At 38.6% G+C, this 15550-nt stretch overlaps 1 protein-coding gene across 5 annotated transcripts in view; it reads left to right on the forward strand.

Annotated features, from left to right (window-relative positions):
- Positions 1-13083, forward strand: part of prpf39 (PRP39 pre-mRNA processing factor 39 homolog (yeast)) — a 64520-nt gene extending 51437 nt beyond the window's left edge. For 2 of the 5 annotated variants that reach the window (XM_072568428.1, XM_072568429.1), the window contains exons 8-14: positions 69-233; positions 1088-1214; positions 1427-1695; positions 4629-4813; positions 5815-5889; positions 10321-10438; positions 12375-13083. In XM_072568428.1, coding sequence (XP_072424529.1) covers positions 69-233; positions 1088-1214; positions 1427-1695; positions 4629-4813; positions 5815-5889; positions 10321-10438; positions 12375-12428 — 993 coding nt within the window. In that variant the 3' untranslated portion in view covers positions 12429-13083. Of the gene's footprint in view, positions 1-68; positions 234-1087; positions 1215-1426; positions 1696-4233; positions 4317-4419; positions 4515-4628; positions 4814-5814; positions 5890-10320; positions 10439-12374 lie in introns of those variants that run through there. The other 3 variants (XM_072568430.1, XM_072568431.1, XM_072568432.1) reach the window with 3 other exon arrangements.
- The last annotated feature ends 2467 nt before the right edge of the window (positions 13084-15550 follow it).

Below are 15550 nucleotides of genomic sequence, written 5' to 3' on the forward strand. Positions count from 1 at the left end.
TTTGAGATTTTCTGTGGAAGAAATGTCTGATAGAGCACTTATTTTAATTTATTTGCCTTCTATAATAGATTAAACGGCCTTACTTTCATGTAAAACCATTGGAAAAAATACAGCTAAAAAACTGGAAAGATTATCTTGACTTTGAGATAGAAAATGGAACTCTTGAACGTGTGGTGGTTTTGTTTGAGAGGTGTCTTGTTGCTTGTGCCCTTTATGAAGACTTCTGGATAAAGGCAAGTAGTATTGGCACCTTAAATGGTATGTTTTTAAACTTGGTATGTAAAGGCCTGAGTCTGTAGACTATATTTTATAATACATTGTATTGGACTATAACATAACATGACATGAAACAATCTTCATGATGGTCCAAACGTTGTGATGCCAGTTAGTGTTGGACCCTGAATGCCTATTTTTACCAGAATCAGACAGCACGGAAACAGACATTTCGGTCCAACCCATTCATGCCGAGTGTAATCCCAAACTAACTAGTCCCTGCTCCTGGCCTGTATCCCTCGAGCTTTCCTATTCTTGAACTTGTCCAAATGTCTTAAACGTAATTGTACCCACATCACCACTTAGGAAGTTCATTCCATGCACAAGCCACCCGGTCTGTGTTTTTTTTTTAATTACTGCTAATTTCTTAATTAGATAATTACTAAAGAAATTCTCCTCTCACCTTTAAAAATGTGCTTCTATTGCAAGAAGCATTCTCTCCTTTAAACAACTGGAACAGTCAATCATTTGAGGTCATTCAAGTTGTGTAACACGTTTACAAAAGTATGAAGAGTCATTTACTTCAAGCTTGGTGTCCAATAAATCCAGTTTTCCATTCTGGGAAGCCAGTTAAATAGCATTGGAGCCAATTTTTGGTCTGCTTTATTAACAGAGCAAAATGTTACAAACGACCACGTAGTTCAGCCAGTGTCCTGTTTCATATCTTATACCTAAGTGACTCCCAATTAATACTTTTATTAAATGCAATTAATTTGTAATTGGCATCTAAATCGGAGTTAAAATGATTTAGCAATCTATAATCAGGTCAGTAACTTGAGTTAGAATGAATGTCGTCTGTGTTTTTAAATTTCAGTATGCTAAATACATGGAAAACCACAGTAGTGAAGCTGTGCGACATGTCTACAGCAGAGCATGTACAGTTCATCTATCAAAGAAACCCATGGTACATTTACTTTGGGCAGCTTTTGAGGAACAGCAAGGTAAATGCAGATATAAATCAAAATCTGGTGCTTAATTCCATTTGATATAAATCCTTGATGAATTCAACTGAAATAGATGTAGATTTATGTCTTAAAATGGGGAAAATTGACTTGCACTTTGGAACTGAATTTCCATCAGTATGATTTCAATGATCGTTGTTTGTGAAGTATTGAATTCATTTAATCTGCATTTTTTGTTATTTCTGTTCCAGGAAACATTAATGAAGCTAGAAGAATCTTGAAAATGCTAGAAGAATCTGTACCAGGGTTAGCTATGGTCCGCTTGAGACGAGTAAGCTTAGAACGTCGCCATGGGAATATGGATGAAGCAGAATTTCTGCTACAGGATGCAATTAAAAACAGCAAAACACCCAACGAAGCATCTTTCTATGCTGTGAAGTTGGCTCGTCTTTTATTTAAAGTAGAGAAAAGTCTTCCTAAGGCCAGAAAGGTCCTATTGGAAGCAATAGACTTTGATAAGGTATGATGGAAATTATTACTTACTTAAATGTCAGCATTAAAACAACTTGTGTAAATTAAGCTTCTAAAGCAGCAAAGCATGTCTGCATTCTGTTGTGGTTAATGAGCAGCTTGTTATTTCTCAACATTTGTTACATGTTTTAACTATTCTATATTAAAGTTGTAATGTTTTTTTTTGTTTTCAATTAGCGTTTTAATTGTGAGCTTAAGTTTCATTGGATCAAAGTGGCTGCTGAGTTTTTTAACCAGTTCCAGATTAAAAATTGCTGGTGAATCATCTATAGTACAGAATCACTTCCAAAAGTAGCTGTGTGCATTCTTGCTTGTTTGCACTATCCCCTAAATAAATTGTAAGACTGTTCCACTAATAGAGCATGGCAGGAAACCAAGATGAAACAACTGCATGCAATTTTTCCCTCGATCTTGAAATGGTTAATTCTCTACTGTTATATAATAGAGCCATAATAAATGAATTACAGAAATGTTACTCAGCTTGATTATATTGGCGATCAGTTGTTTTGCTTTCATCTGTTTATGTGGTGAGATAACAGCTTCATTTTTGAATTACTTCTCTGACAGAGTGGATAAATTGTTATTTATGTTCTGTTTTATTTGTTACCCTTGGTCTCCCCATCCCATCTGCCATCCCCTCATCTCTGGTTAGTGAGGTGAATGATATATTTCAAACCCAGCAGGGTGGGTCTTGGCCCTTTTGACAATGTTGGATACAATACTGTAACAAAAGGAGAATGCAGTACAATTCAAACATTGTGAATATAATAGTTTTAAAGTCTAATATGTCAGCACTATTCAAATCCCTGTGAGCCTTTCTCATCTCCCCCCGAGATTGCATGCCTGAAATCATGGGAATTGCTGATCCTTAATTAGTTCAGTGAGAAATATTGTTGACCAATTCCTAATGTACTTTCAAAAGTCTGCCTATTTATAGTCTTGCTGGGTACATTGTTCACCACCGTTCCAATTTCCATATCAGCAAGTCACAAGTCATAAGGTCATAGAGATGTACAGCACTGGAACAGACCCTTCAGTCCAACTTGTCCATGCCCACCAGATATCCTAAACTAACCTATTCCCATTTGCCAGCACTTTGCCCATATCCCTCTAAACCCTTCCAATTCATATGCCCATCCAAATACCATTTAAATGCTGTAATTGTACCAGCCTCCACACTTCCTCTGGCAGCTCATTGCATGCATGCACCACAGTGTGAAAATGTTGCCCTTGAGGTTTCTTTCTTAAGTCTTCCCCTCTCTCCATACACCTATGCCCTCTAATTGTGGATTCCCCCACCCTTGGAGAACGCCTTGTCTGTTACCCTATCCATGCCCCTCGTGATTCTATAAACCTCTATAAGGTCACCCCTCAGCCTCCAACATTCCAGGGAAAACCGCCTCTGTCTATTCAGCCTCTTTCCCCATAGCTCAAACCCTCCAACCCTGGCAACATTCTTGCAAATTTTTTCTGAACCCTTTCAAGTTTCACAACATCCTTCCTGTAGTAGGGAGACCAGAATTGTAGGCAATGTTCCAAAAATGGCCTAACCACTGTCCTGTACAGCCACAACATGACTTCCCAACTTATGTATTCTGTGCTCTAACCATTAAAGGCAAATATACCAAACTCTCTCCTCTTCTTATCTACCTACGACTCTACTTTTAAAGAGCTATGAACCTGCACTCCAAGGTCTCTTTGTTCAGCAACACTCCCAGAACCTTACCATTAAGTATAAAAGTCCTATCCTGATTTGCCTTTCCAAAATGCAGCACCTCACTTTTATCTATATTAAAGTCCATCTCCCATTCCTCATCCTGTGATCAAGATTCTGTTGTACTCTGAGATCATCTCCTTCACTGACCACTACAGCTCCAATTTTGATGTCATCTGCAAATGTACTAGCCATACCTCCTATGTTCACTCCAAATCATTTATATAAGCGATGAAAAGTAGTGGACCCAGCACTGATCCTTGTGGCACACCACTGGTCACAGGCCTGCAGTCTGAATATCAACCCTCCACTACCACCCTCTGTCTTCTCCCTTCAAGCAAGTTCTGTATTCAGATGGCTAGTGTTCCACGTGATTGAACCTTGCTAACCAGTCTACAATGAGAAACCTTGTCAAACGTCTTACTGAAGTCCATATAGATAACTTCTGCCATTCTGTTGTCATCAATCCTCTTTGTTACTTCAAAAAATTCAATCAAGTTAGTGGCAGTATTTAAATTTTAAAAACTGTGTGCAACTTTAAGTTTCTGAAAATTGGGTGTTTCATTTTCTTTAATTTAGTTAGGAATCTATTTTTAGAATTATTGAGAAAAGACTCTACCCTGTGCAAAACTTATTATCTGTTGGTGGCTACTTGAGACAAGTGATGGATATAAATGTTGTTTTGCATTAGTAAAGTGCTTCAGTGTGTAACTGAGTTATTCTTATGACTATTACACAAACTCTTCACAAGCAGCTTTGTGGGCAATTCAAACCAAACTATTTTTCACTCTCGTCATTGCTGTGTATTTTCAGATTACCTTCTACAGTAATTTGGCCCACTGGGACAGCTCTAATGGCTTTATTCTACTGCCATATACCATGCTGTATTCAGCTGGGTATGTTCTCTTACTCCCATCCTGTGACAAAAAATTTGTCACCAATTCAGGATATGTGGTTTTCAAAAAAATGCTGATTTTTATTTTCCCTCCCATTCTCCAGGCTGTCTAAGACGAGTGCAACTCCTCCAAGGAAGCCCAAGTGCAAATTGTTGTCAAGACTGGGAATCTGACTTGGGAGCTCACCAATTAAATGTAGTCAGTTAGTTTCTATGAAATGAGTAAAATATTGCCAACTTTTTACTAGGTAGTATTATTTGGTTTGTAAACATTTGGATGATGGTCGTGTCTTATCTGTTTGTGATTTTTTAGGAAAGTACCAAACTTTATCTAAATCTTTTGGAACTTGAATACAATTCAGATCTCAAACTGAATGAGGAAAACATTCTGAATGCTTTTGATAAAGCAATAAGTAGCTCAATGGCTATAGAAACGAGAATAGCCTTCTCTCAGCGAAAAGTTGAGTTTTTGGAAGACTTTGGCTCTGATGTAAAAAGGTAACTTTTTGCATTCTCACAGTATTTGTTTATTTCATGAAATAAGGGCACTACAGGCAAGGGCAATATTGCTTGCATGTTCCCAAGTGGCCTTCAAAGGATGGCAGTGGGATGCAGTGTTTGAGCTGTGGGTACACCCACAGTGAAGTTAGAGCAGGTGTTCAAATATTTTGACCTAGCAACCAGTGTTGGTTGGTATGTGCAACTTAGTTGAGGTATGTCAGGCCAGAAACAACAAATTGCTGGAGAAACTGGGTGTCTGACTCTCTGCTTCCTCTCCACAGATGCCATGTTTCGAGTCCAGTGACTCCAGTAACCCATTTTCCAGCCCGTTTCACCCTGTAATGGGCCCCAATAGCAGCTTTTCTTCCTCCCTGGCTCAGTTATTCATTCCTTTGGCTGATCAACTGCTGTTCTGTGTCTGGATACCATCTCCGCCTATTGTTTACTCCTTCCCCATCCCCTTGTGTCCCACTTCTCGCACCCACTGTCTTCAGTATATGTACAATCTTTTCCTAGCTACCGTCGGTTGTGAAGGGTCATTGGACTCTAAACATTAACTCTTCTTCCACTCCACAGATGCTGCCAGATATTATTATTTTTTTTCTCTCCAGCAATTTGTTTTTGTTTCAGATTTCCAGGATGTGTAGTTCTGTTCTTGTTTGCATGTTAGCCCACTTGAGATTAAATTAAGTTGGATTGTTGCTTTATCAGATTATATGAAATGTCTACATGTTAGTAATTTGAGGACAAAATCGTCAAATTATTGAATGTGATTGATACTAGATACAGAATTGTGGACGTCAGCATCGCTTTCAAACAACAAATTTAACAATTTTTTTTTATCTTAAACATCATGAATTCTGGTTTTTGATGAAACTGTACTGATAGCATTTGTTCTATTTCCGATGATCCACCGTGATATCATAATTTACTAACCATTGCACAGAAATATTTTGAAAATCCTTGGAAACTGTCACTAATTGTTTTCTGTCTCCTAGACTCATGGTGGCTTATGATGATCATCAACAGCTTTTAAAAGAGCAAGAGTCATCTAAAAGAAAGGCAGAAAATGGGCAAGTTTTGTTTTTTTATTCTAGTTGTCACAAAGCTAGTCCCTTATTTTTCTAAAAGCTGTTCCTTGGCTCAAGGATACTCTGTTCTTGACTCTCTTTTTTCAGAGGGGCACTAAACCGTGCTGGGCTCCAATCTGTCTGGTTTGGTACAGAGATGAAAAGGATTTTGAGGCCTTTTGTTCATATGTAAACAGATGAGACTTCAGGCCAAAATGGTCATGTTTTAGAAGTGACGTGTATAAAGAAAGGGGAGTGGTCAGCTCTACAGCTGAGCTGAGCAGTTTTAGTTCGGTCTTGAACTGGTGAGGAGTTCAACAGGGAGTTGTGTGGATTCTCTGTCGCTCTCTATGTGTGTGTGTGTCTCTGTCTCTCTGTCTGTCTGTCTCGCTCTCTTCAACTTCAACTTCAACCTGTAAGCATGTGTTTTACTTATACTAGTGTTTGAAGAGAGTGTGCTTATTTGGACTGTTGTGTATATTAGGAACAGCTTACTTAGGTCTAGTTGGATAGGTGGAGTTCTGTAGGGGTTCTTTATTCTGTTGTGTTTCATTCTGTAATTTTGTGAATGCATTTTTGCCTGTTCTAAAATCTAGTCAACCTAGCTAACTTACTCCAGGTAATTTTCACTACACACTTACTGAAACAAATTGCAAAGTTATGGTCTGAACTGTCTGCTTAACAATGTTTTGAGTGGCCTGGCTTAGTCCATAACAGTTGACTGAATTTTATTTTGATAAAAAGCTGTTTTTCATGGTAAACTTCCTGAATGAGCCTTCTCTCCTGTGGATACCCCTTTGCAATATTGTTTTATTGTTTGCAGCCAAACATATATGATGAGTCGATCCATAAATATCAACATAATCTGCATTGTCAGCATACTACTAAAGTGTCAGGATGCCAATTTAATTACATAAATTTTATACATACACAAAAACTGAAATTGCTGGAAATGCTGAGCAGGTGTGGCAGCATCTGTGGAGTGAAACTAGAGTTAACGTTTCAGGTGCAGTGAACATTCCATAGAACCATTCTGAGGAAGGGTGACTGCACCTGAAACATTAACTCTGATTTCTTCCAACAAATGCTGCCAGACCTGCTGAGCTTTTGTTTGTTTTCCAGAATCTGCAGTTTTTTCTATTTATATTTGTATAAAAATAACTAATGGTATTCAAATATTTATCTGATTTAAGATAATTCACCAAAAAAGGAAACTACTAGGCTACACTAATGTGGTTCACAAAGCATGGTGAAGGGAGCAAGTCGTTTAGCCCATCAAGCTGGTTTCTGGCATTTAGTTTGCTGACGTACATCTGTTTACCTGCCTTGTTACACTAGAAGTGGCATTAACAGATATGCAATTGATATTTTTAATTTATCTGGGATCTGAAGGATGTAGGCAGTGGAGTTGAAATGAAAGGTAAACCATTAACTTCAAATAACGGAGCAGTTTAAATGGCTGAATGGTGGTCTCTGCCTTTTTTTTAAACATGTTCATTGTACTGACAAAGTAGCAAGAAAAACTAACGTTTAGCTTTTTCTGAATTTGATTTTTATACATATGAATTGATGCACTTTTTGCGAAGTGTGATATGGTTGGGTGATGGTTATAGCCTGATATAGAGTCATAGAGATGTACAGCATCATGAATTTATTTTTAAATAAATATTTGCTAGTATGAAACTAAAGTGTAGCTGTAGAAAGCTATTTTGTTGAATCTTTCACCTTGCATTCATCAAGATAATTCAAATGTATGTACATATATTACTGCACAGGGCCCTGTCATAGAGTATTACAGCACGGAAACAGACCACTTGGTCCAACCAGTCCATGCCAAACATGATCCCAAACTAGTCCCATCTGTCTGCTCCTGGCCCATATCTCTCCAAAACAATGTTGTTACTGTACCTGCATCCTTCCATTCCTCTGGAAATTCATTTCTCACACGAACCACTAGATATGTAGGAAAGAAAATTGCCCTGCATGTCCTTTTTTAAAAAAATCTCTCCTCTCATCTTGAAAAATATGCCACCTAGTGTTGAAATCTCCCATCTTCAGGAAAACAGACTACCATTAGCCTATCTAAACCCCTAATTAGATTAAATTACTTACTTCCCTGGTAAATCTCTTCAGATCCCTCTCTAGTTTGATAATATCATTCCTGTAGCAGGGCAACCAGGACTAGACACAGTATTCTAGCAGAGGCTTCACCAAAATCCTGTATAACCTTAATGTGACAACCCAAAACTTGTACTAAAAGGACTGAGCGATGAGGGCAAGCATGCTAAACACCTCTTTTCTCACCTTGTCTATATATGGTTCAGACTTCAAAGAATCCGGTATCTGAGCCCTGAGGTTCGTCTGTTCTACAACTTCTGCCCAAGACCCTACCATTAATTGTGTAAGTCCTGCCCCTGTGTGTACTAAAATGCAATACCTCTCATTTCTCCAGATTGAACTCCCATCTGCTATTTTGCAGCCCATTTGATGAAGATCCTTTTGTAATGTTAGAAAAGGCACGGTGGCTCAATGGCTAGCACTGCTGCCTCAAGCGCCAGGGACCCGGATTCAATTCCTGCCTCCGGGCAACTGTCTGTGTGGAGTTTGCACATTCTCAGTGTCTGCGTGGGTTTCCTGCAGGTGCTCCGGTTTCCCCCCCTCAGTCCAAGATGTGCAGGTTAGGTGAATTGGCCATGCTAAATTGCCCGTAGTGTTAGATGCATTAGTCAGGGATGAATGTAGGGGAACGGGTCTGAATGAGTTGCTTTTCGGAGGGTCATTGTGGACTTGTGGGGCTGAAGGGCCTGTTTCCACACTGTAGGGAATCTAATCTTATCTAATCAAACTTTTTTCAATACAAAATATGAGCAGAAGAAAGTTTACGAGGATGTTGTCAAGACTCAAGGGTCTGAGTTAGGGGAAAGAGATTGGACAAGTTAGGACTTCTTTCTTTAGAACGTAGGAGACTGATGGGTGATCTGATAGGTGTGTATAAGATCATGAGGCACAGATAGGGTGAATGCACTCAGTATTTTTCCCAGGTTTAGGGAATCGAGAACTAGAGGGCATCAGTTTTAAGGTGAGAGGGGAAAGAATAAAAAGGAACCTGAGGGGCAACTTTTTTTAAACAGAGGTGGTACGGCTATGAAATGAGCTGTCAACGAAAGTGCTTGGAGTGTACATTAGCAGCATTCTGAAAGACATTTTGGACAAATACAAGGATAGGATAGGTTAGAAGGATATGGGCCAAGTGCAGGCAAGTGGGGTTAGTGTGGGTGGACCAATTTGAACTAATGGGTACGTCTCTATGCTGTGGGACTCTGACTCGTTTTCTGGTTTATCGCAGACCAGTTGAGCCTTGACCAATTGGGGTCAGTTTGTCTGGTTTAAAAGTGAAACACAGCTTGGCAGCTAACTGTGGGTCCTTATCTGCTTTCTGTGATTAAAGCCTTTATTAATCAGTCCACTTGCGAATCAATCAACTTTTTTATTTTCGTGCATTATAAATGTTTTCTCTTTACTTTGATATTTCTTGGAAATTGTCTGATGGTGTGTGCAAGACAAGAAGCTTTATCTTGACGTCTTTTTTTTTCAGATATACTCATTTATTTTTCATATAATTTTTGTGGGAATGGGAAGAATGGGTTGTACTGCAGTTATCTTGATAGAAACGTTTACAACTCCAGAATTGGGCAGTAGTGCAAATTTTTGAAAAGTGTTTTAAGAACATCAAAATAAGGACTTAATTTCTGATGGTAAGCTGGGTGAGTAGCAGGAGTTGACAGAATTGCAATAAATAAGGAAATGAGGCTGAAGTATAAAGCTGACAAGTGGCATCACAAAGCAAATTTGTTCCCTTTTTAAAAAATGCAAATATGAAACTTTGAATTAGGTGAGGTCAAGTGGAACATTCATAAGGAAAGAGTTGGTCGCAAACATTGCTCCAGTAGCTCCTTGTGTATCCATGGCTGGGTTGACTTGGATGTACCTTAAGCACAAGCCAAAGTGTAGGGATTTTTAATCATGCAGCAGAACTCTTGCTTCAAAGTTACAAGAGGACTTTTAGACTTAAATTGAACTACCATAGCTAGTCTGCTGGGAGTGAGGGCAAGGAAGGAAAAGCTGGAGAAAGGAAGAATGAGGCAGAAGTGAAGTCTGAAGCTTGGGCAAATATTGAAAAGTTTTATTAAATTTTTGTCTGGATAAATGTTGCTGCAGAGTTGAAGTGATGTTCTAACTTTATCATACATTGTTAAATGTATCTCGAGTTTTATTACCATAGAACATTCCTCATTATATTTGAATTAAAATTAACATACATTTCAATTTATTGTCACCAATATGGTTATCCCAAATTTTCACAACAGAAGTCTTCCTTCTAAAATATGTTCTAGAATGAAATGCTTTATATAAATTTAAGTGTCTGTGTGTTAGGTCAGAAGAGCCAGAGGAGAAAAAGCAAAGAAGTGATGCAACATTAGCATCTGCCCAGCTGATGAGTGGGGACTTGCAGGCTAATCAGTCTGCATATAATTACAATGCTTGGTATCAGGTAAGTAGTTTGAGAATCATCAACTCACTTCTGGTTTGTTTGAAGGACTGAGTTTCCGTGTTCAGTTTTGTGCTAATACACTTTTTTTTTTAAATCCCTACTTGAAAATATTGACTTGGGTTGAATTGGATGTTTTGCAATCAACTCCTTCAGGGATATTGTTTCTCCCTGGGACCTGAACCAACAGTACTGAGGACTACTCTGGTGTCACTTCCTCCACATTCACTTGTAGGACTGAGTAGTAAAATCATCAAACTTATATAGTCTAATTTGTTTGACAAAAAATACAGATCATAAAAATCTCATGTCTCTTTAATCTGTTAAGCCTCAAATGGTCATTTAGGTCATGACAACTGTTGGTATACTTCAACTTTCTCCATCAACATTAATCGGGATTTCCATTTCTAATTGATATTCTGGGTGATGAATGTATTACAACTCCACTGTACAAGTATTGTGTGTTAAATACATGATGCACTGCAACATCTCACTAAGATTACTACTGCAGCATCTCCTAGGTTATCAAAGATCCTTGCATAGCACTTTCCAAACTTATACCATTACCATATAGAATGAGAACAGGTATGTGGACACTCTATCACCTGCAACTTCCCCTTGAGTCATTTAGCATTCTGACTTGGAAATATATCACCATTCCTTCAGTGTCATTGGGTCAAAATCTTGTAATTCCCTGCCTAACAAGATTGTGCTTTTATTTACAACAAATGGATTACAACCGTTCAAGAAGGTTACTCACAACCACCTGAAAGGGCAACGAAGGATGTGCACTAAATACTGACCTCGCCAGGGACACCCATGTCCCACAAGTGAAGTTTTTTTTAAAAAAGCACTATCCCGGGCCTCTCAGGGAAATACAGTAGATTATTTTCCAAGTCTAAACAATCCAGATTTGAAGATGTATTGACATCCTTTTGCCATCTCTTGACCAAAATCTAGGTATGCTCAAATAGCACTGTCGGAGCATCTTCACCACATGGATTGCAGTACTTCGTGATGGCAGACAACTACTTTCCCAGTAACCAGGAGGTGCTAAACATCCTCATTTGAGAATTAAATTTTGAATGTTAATTTGTGGGTGGCACGGTGGCACAGTGGTTAGTACTGCTGCCTCACAGTGCCAGAGACCCAGGTTCAGTTCCCGCCTCAGGCGACTGTGGAGTTTGCACATTCTCCCCGTGTCTGCGTGGGTTTCCTCCGGGTGCTCCGGTTTCCTCCCACCTCCAAAGATGTGCAGGTCAGTTGAATTGGCCATACTAAATTGCCCGTAGTTGTCGGTAAGGGGTAGATGTAGGGGTATGGGTGGGTTGCGCTTCGGCGGGCGGTGTGGACTTGTTGGGCCGAAGGGCTTGTTTCCACACTGTAGGTAATCTAATCTAATCTAATCACTCTTAGAATTTAAGACTTTTCTAAAATACAAATATCACTTGCAATATTTTGCAAGTTTTGTGCTATACTATTGTGCAACTCAATTATTTTATATTTAGCATTAAGAATCTCTGAAGTAGAGAGGAAGACATCTGGTGGACTGAGCAGCTAAGTTGAATGCTGAATTTCAACATATCACATGCATGCAAATCTAATCTTTCTGTTGGGCTGGTATTCTATTATCAGCTGGATCCATGGGATTTAAACAAAAGAATAGTCTTGGCAATGAGTCTAATGTGCATAGGTCTGCCTAAAGTTCGCCTAATTCAATGCTCATGTCTCTGATGGGTAAACGAAAGTAAATCTAAATCATCAGAATACAGCGGATTAGAGGCAAAGCTTTTCTTTACATATGGCCATGATACTTGATCTGGAAGTCTACATGTTTACAATGAAAGCTTAAATTGTATGATCACCAAAATAAGTTTTTAAGTGCTTTTATTTTAAAGTTTCTATCGTATATTTAATTTTTTTTTGTCTTCTCCAACAGTACAATTATGCAGCACCCTGGAACTATGGGCAGTATTACCCACCACCTACATAATATACTGGAATTTCTTGTGCTGAGATATTTCCTTTCCGTTTTAAAAGTGAAGAGTGGAAGATATTACATCTTAATGGACTTACTATCTAAGACTGTGAATTTCTTTCTCAAGGATTAAAACTAGGGAAAAGTTGTTTACTGGAAAATGTTTGAGATCCAATCAGATTTACGTACAAAAGTGTTTTGAGAATTTCTCATCTTTTTTGAATGCAGTTTTTTTTAAAAAATCTTCATACTTAATTTGTTAATAGGAAAATAAATTTTAAAGATACTGCAGAGCACCACTGGTATAGTTTCTTATCTGGCAATTTCATGCAGCTGTGGAATTTTGAAAAATTGCTAAGCTACATAATCAGGTATGCAATTAATACATTGTAATTGAGAACTTTAAAGACTTGTTGCTTTTTATGTTTAATTAAAATAACAATGCACATCAGGAAGATCTGATTTTAGATACTTAAAAGAAAGTGCCTCCTTTTTGTGAAATAATACTGATACATGCATTAAATGTGAGCAATGGGATTTTGAGGATTTACACCTGGCCACCCTATTGTGATATCATGTCACTAATCAGATCAACATTAAACATACAAGTTGCCTCTTGTAAATATACTATAATTTTAGAAGCATTTTTATTAAAGAGTTGTTACCATTATCTGTTGGCTAGCAGCAAGTATAAAAGGGCTACTTTTTTTTTTGAGCAGATTTCTTTTCCAAAACTTGTGCAACTTAAAACTCCACACATTTGTAACTATCTTTTAAGTATAGAAAAGCAGCAAGTGAGATCTGCTCAAGTCCAAGTAGAAAGTTCAAAACATACCAGGAATGTTTTTATGTTCAGGCTGATCAGATAGAAAGGGTTGCATGGGACAGATGTGGATCACGTTGTGGACTTCATTAAGAAATGTCTGTGATATGAGATAAGTTACTTAGACTGGTATTTTGGACATTATTCAAATGAGCTGCTGCAGAATATTTTTTTATCTCAAACCCTTTTCTAATTTTGAGTCAGAATTTTACTAAGCTCTGTTCTTGATTTAATGCATTTGTCCTGGGTATCACTTCATATCAATAAGATTTCCGTCATCAATGCGATTATATTGTAAATTCAGGAAATATGATACCAGAAGATGAGAATATCAGTAAAGCTGGCCATTTGAAAGTTGATGGGTCAAGCTGTGCTACTATCCTGATTCATGTCAGTCAGATGTTCAGGTCCATCAATGCCCACACATCCTTTCATAATAACTCCTAGTTTTATTTGGTTGAGAAAGTATCAACCTAAACATTTGTATCTTTCCATGCAGATTATTTTGTCATATTCCAAGGTTAATATCTTGGCTGCACATGACCAATCTGACCCCAACTTTACAACTAGAAAGATTTTTTTTTGCCCTCTACCATTGTGAACTAATCTCATTTGTGGAGAAGACATGTGTTTTTGGCTTTTCTTTGTACATGGGCATGCACAATGCATAAATTTATAGAGTCATAGAACTGTACAGCACAGATACAGACCCTTTGGTCCAACTCATTCATGCTGACGAGATATCCCAAATTAATGTAGTCACATTTGCCAGCATTTAGCACATATCCCTCTAAACCTTCCTAATGTACCCATCCAGATGCCTTTTCAATGTTGTAATTGTACCAGCATCCATCACCACTTTGTGAGGTAGCTCATTTCATACATTCACCACCCTCTGTGGGTAGAAGTTGCTTCTGAGCTCTCTTTTGAATCTTTCCCCTCTAACATTAAACCTGTGCCCTCTAATTTTGGACTCACCCACTCCAAGCAAAGACCTTGACTATTCACCCTATCCATACCCCTCATGATTTTATAAACCTCTGTAATGTTACCCCTCAGCCTCCTAATGCTCCAGAGCAAAAAGTCTCAGCCTCTCCCTATACCTCAAATGCTCCAACCCTGGCAATATCCTTATAATTAGGGCTGGCTCAGTGGTTAGCACCGCTGCCTCACAGCACCAGGGTACCATGTTCAATTCCAGCCTCAGGTGACTGTCTGTCTATGTGGAGTTTACACATTCTCCCTGTGTCTGCATGGGTTTCCTCCCACAGTCCAAAAATGTGCAGGTTGGCCGTGCTAAATTGTCCATAGTGTTAGGTGCATCAGTCAGAGGGAAATGGGCCTGGGTAGGTTACTCTTCGGAGGGTCGGTATGGCCTGGTTGGGCGGAAGGGCCTGATTCCACACTGTAGGGAATCTCATCTAATCTAAATCTTTTCTGAAACCTTTTCAGTTTTTACAACATCCTTCCTGTCGACTAGAGTTGAATGCAGTATTTCAAACGAAGCCTAACCAATATCCTGTTTAGCTGCAACATGACCTCCCAGCTCCTGTAATCAATACACTGACCAAAAATGGCAAACATGTCAAACATAGTCTTCACTATCCTGTCTACCTGGGGCTCCACTTTCAAGAACTATGAACCTGTCCTCTAAGGTCTCTTTGTTCAGCAAAATTCCCCAGGACCTTATTATTGAATGTGTAAGTCCTGTTGTGATTTCCTTTGTAAAATACAGCGCATTGTCTAGGTTTAAACTCCATCTTCCCCTCCTCAGCCCATCTGATCAAGATCCTGTTTTATTCTGAGGTAAGCTGTTTTGCTGTCCACTACACCTCCGGTTTTGGTGTCATCTGCAGGCTAACTAACCATAACTCCATGTTCACATCCAAATCATTTTATATAGATACTGAAAAGCAATGGACCTAACACCAATCCTTGTGGCAAGCCCCGATCACAGGCCTCCAGTCTGAAATTGATGTTTTTATTTCGGTTGACATATAATGGAATAAGCGCATGAATACATTGTGAAGAAATATGTAAAGTTCTGTGCTATTAAGTAATTAATTTCAACACTTAGGACTTCAGGCAAGTATTGAGACGCCATGGCTTGTATGCGAAATTTGAGTATTGGATCTAAGGAAGAGGCATACAAATCAGCCAGAAAAAAAAAGACCTGAGGTGTGGGCGCACTTTAATGCAAAAGGCGTTAGAGGTTTAAGAAAGAAAGAGTATGTGGATAAGCTTAGGGAAACAAAAACTGAATTGAAAACTTTGTATAGGTATGTGAAGAGAAGATTGAGGAAGGCAAATGTAG

Source organism: Chiloscyllium punctatum, chromosome 4 (genome assembly GCF_047496795.1).
Source record: "Chiloscyllium punctatum isolate Juve2018m chromosome 4, sChiPun1.3, whole genome shotgun sequence".
Classification (NCBI taxonomy): Eukaryota; Metazoa; Chordata; class Chondrichthyes; order Orectolobiformes; family Hemiscylliidae; genus Chiloscyllium; species Chiloscyllium punctatum.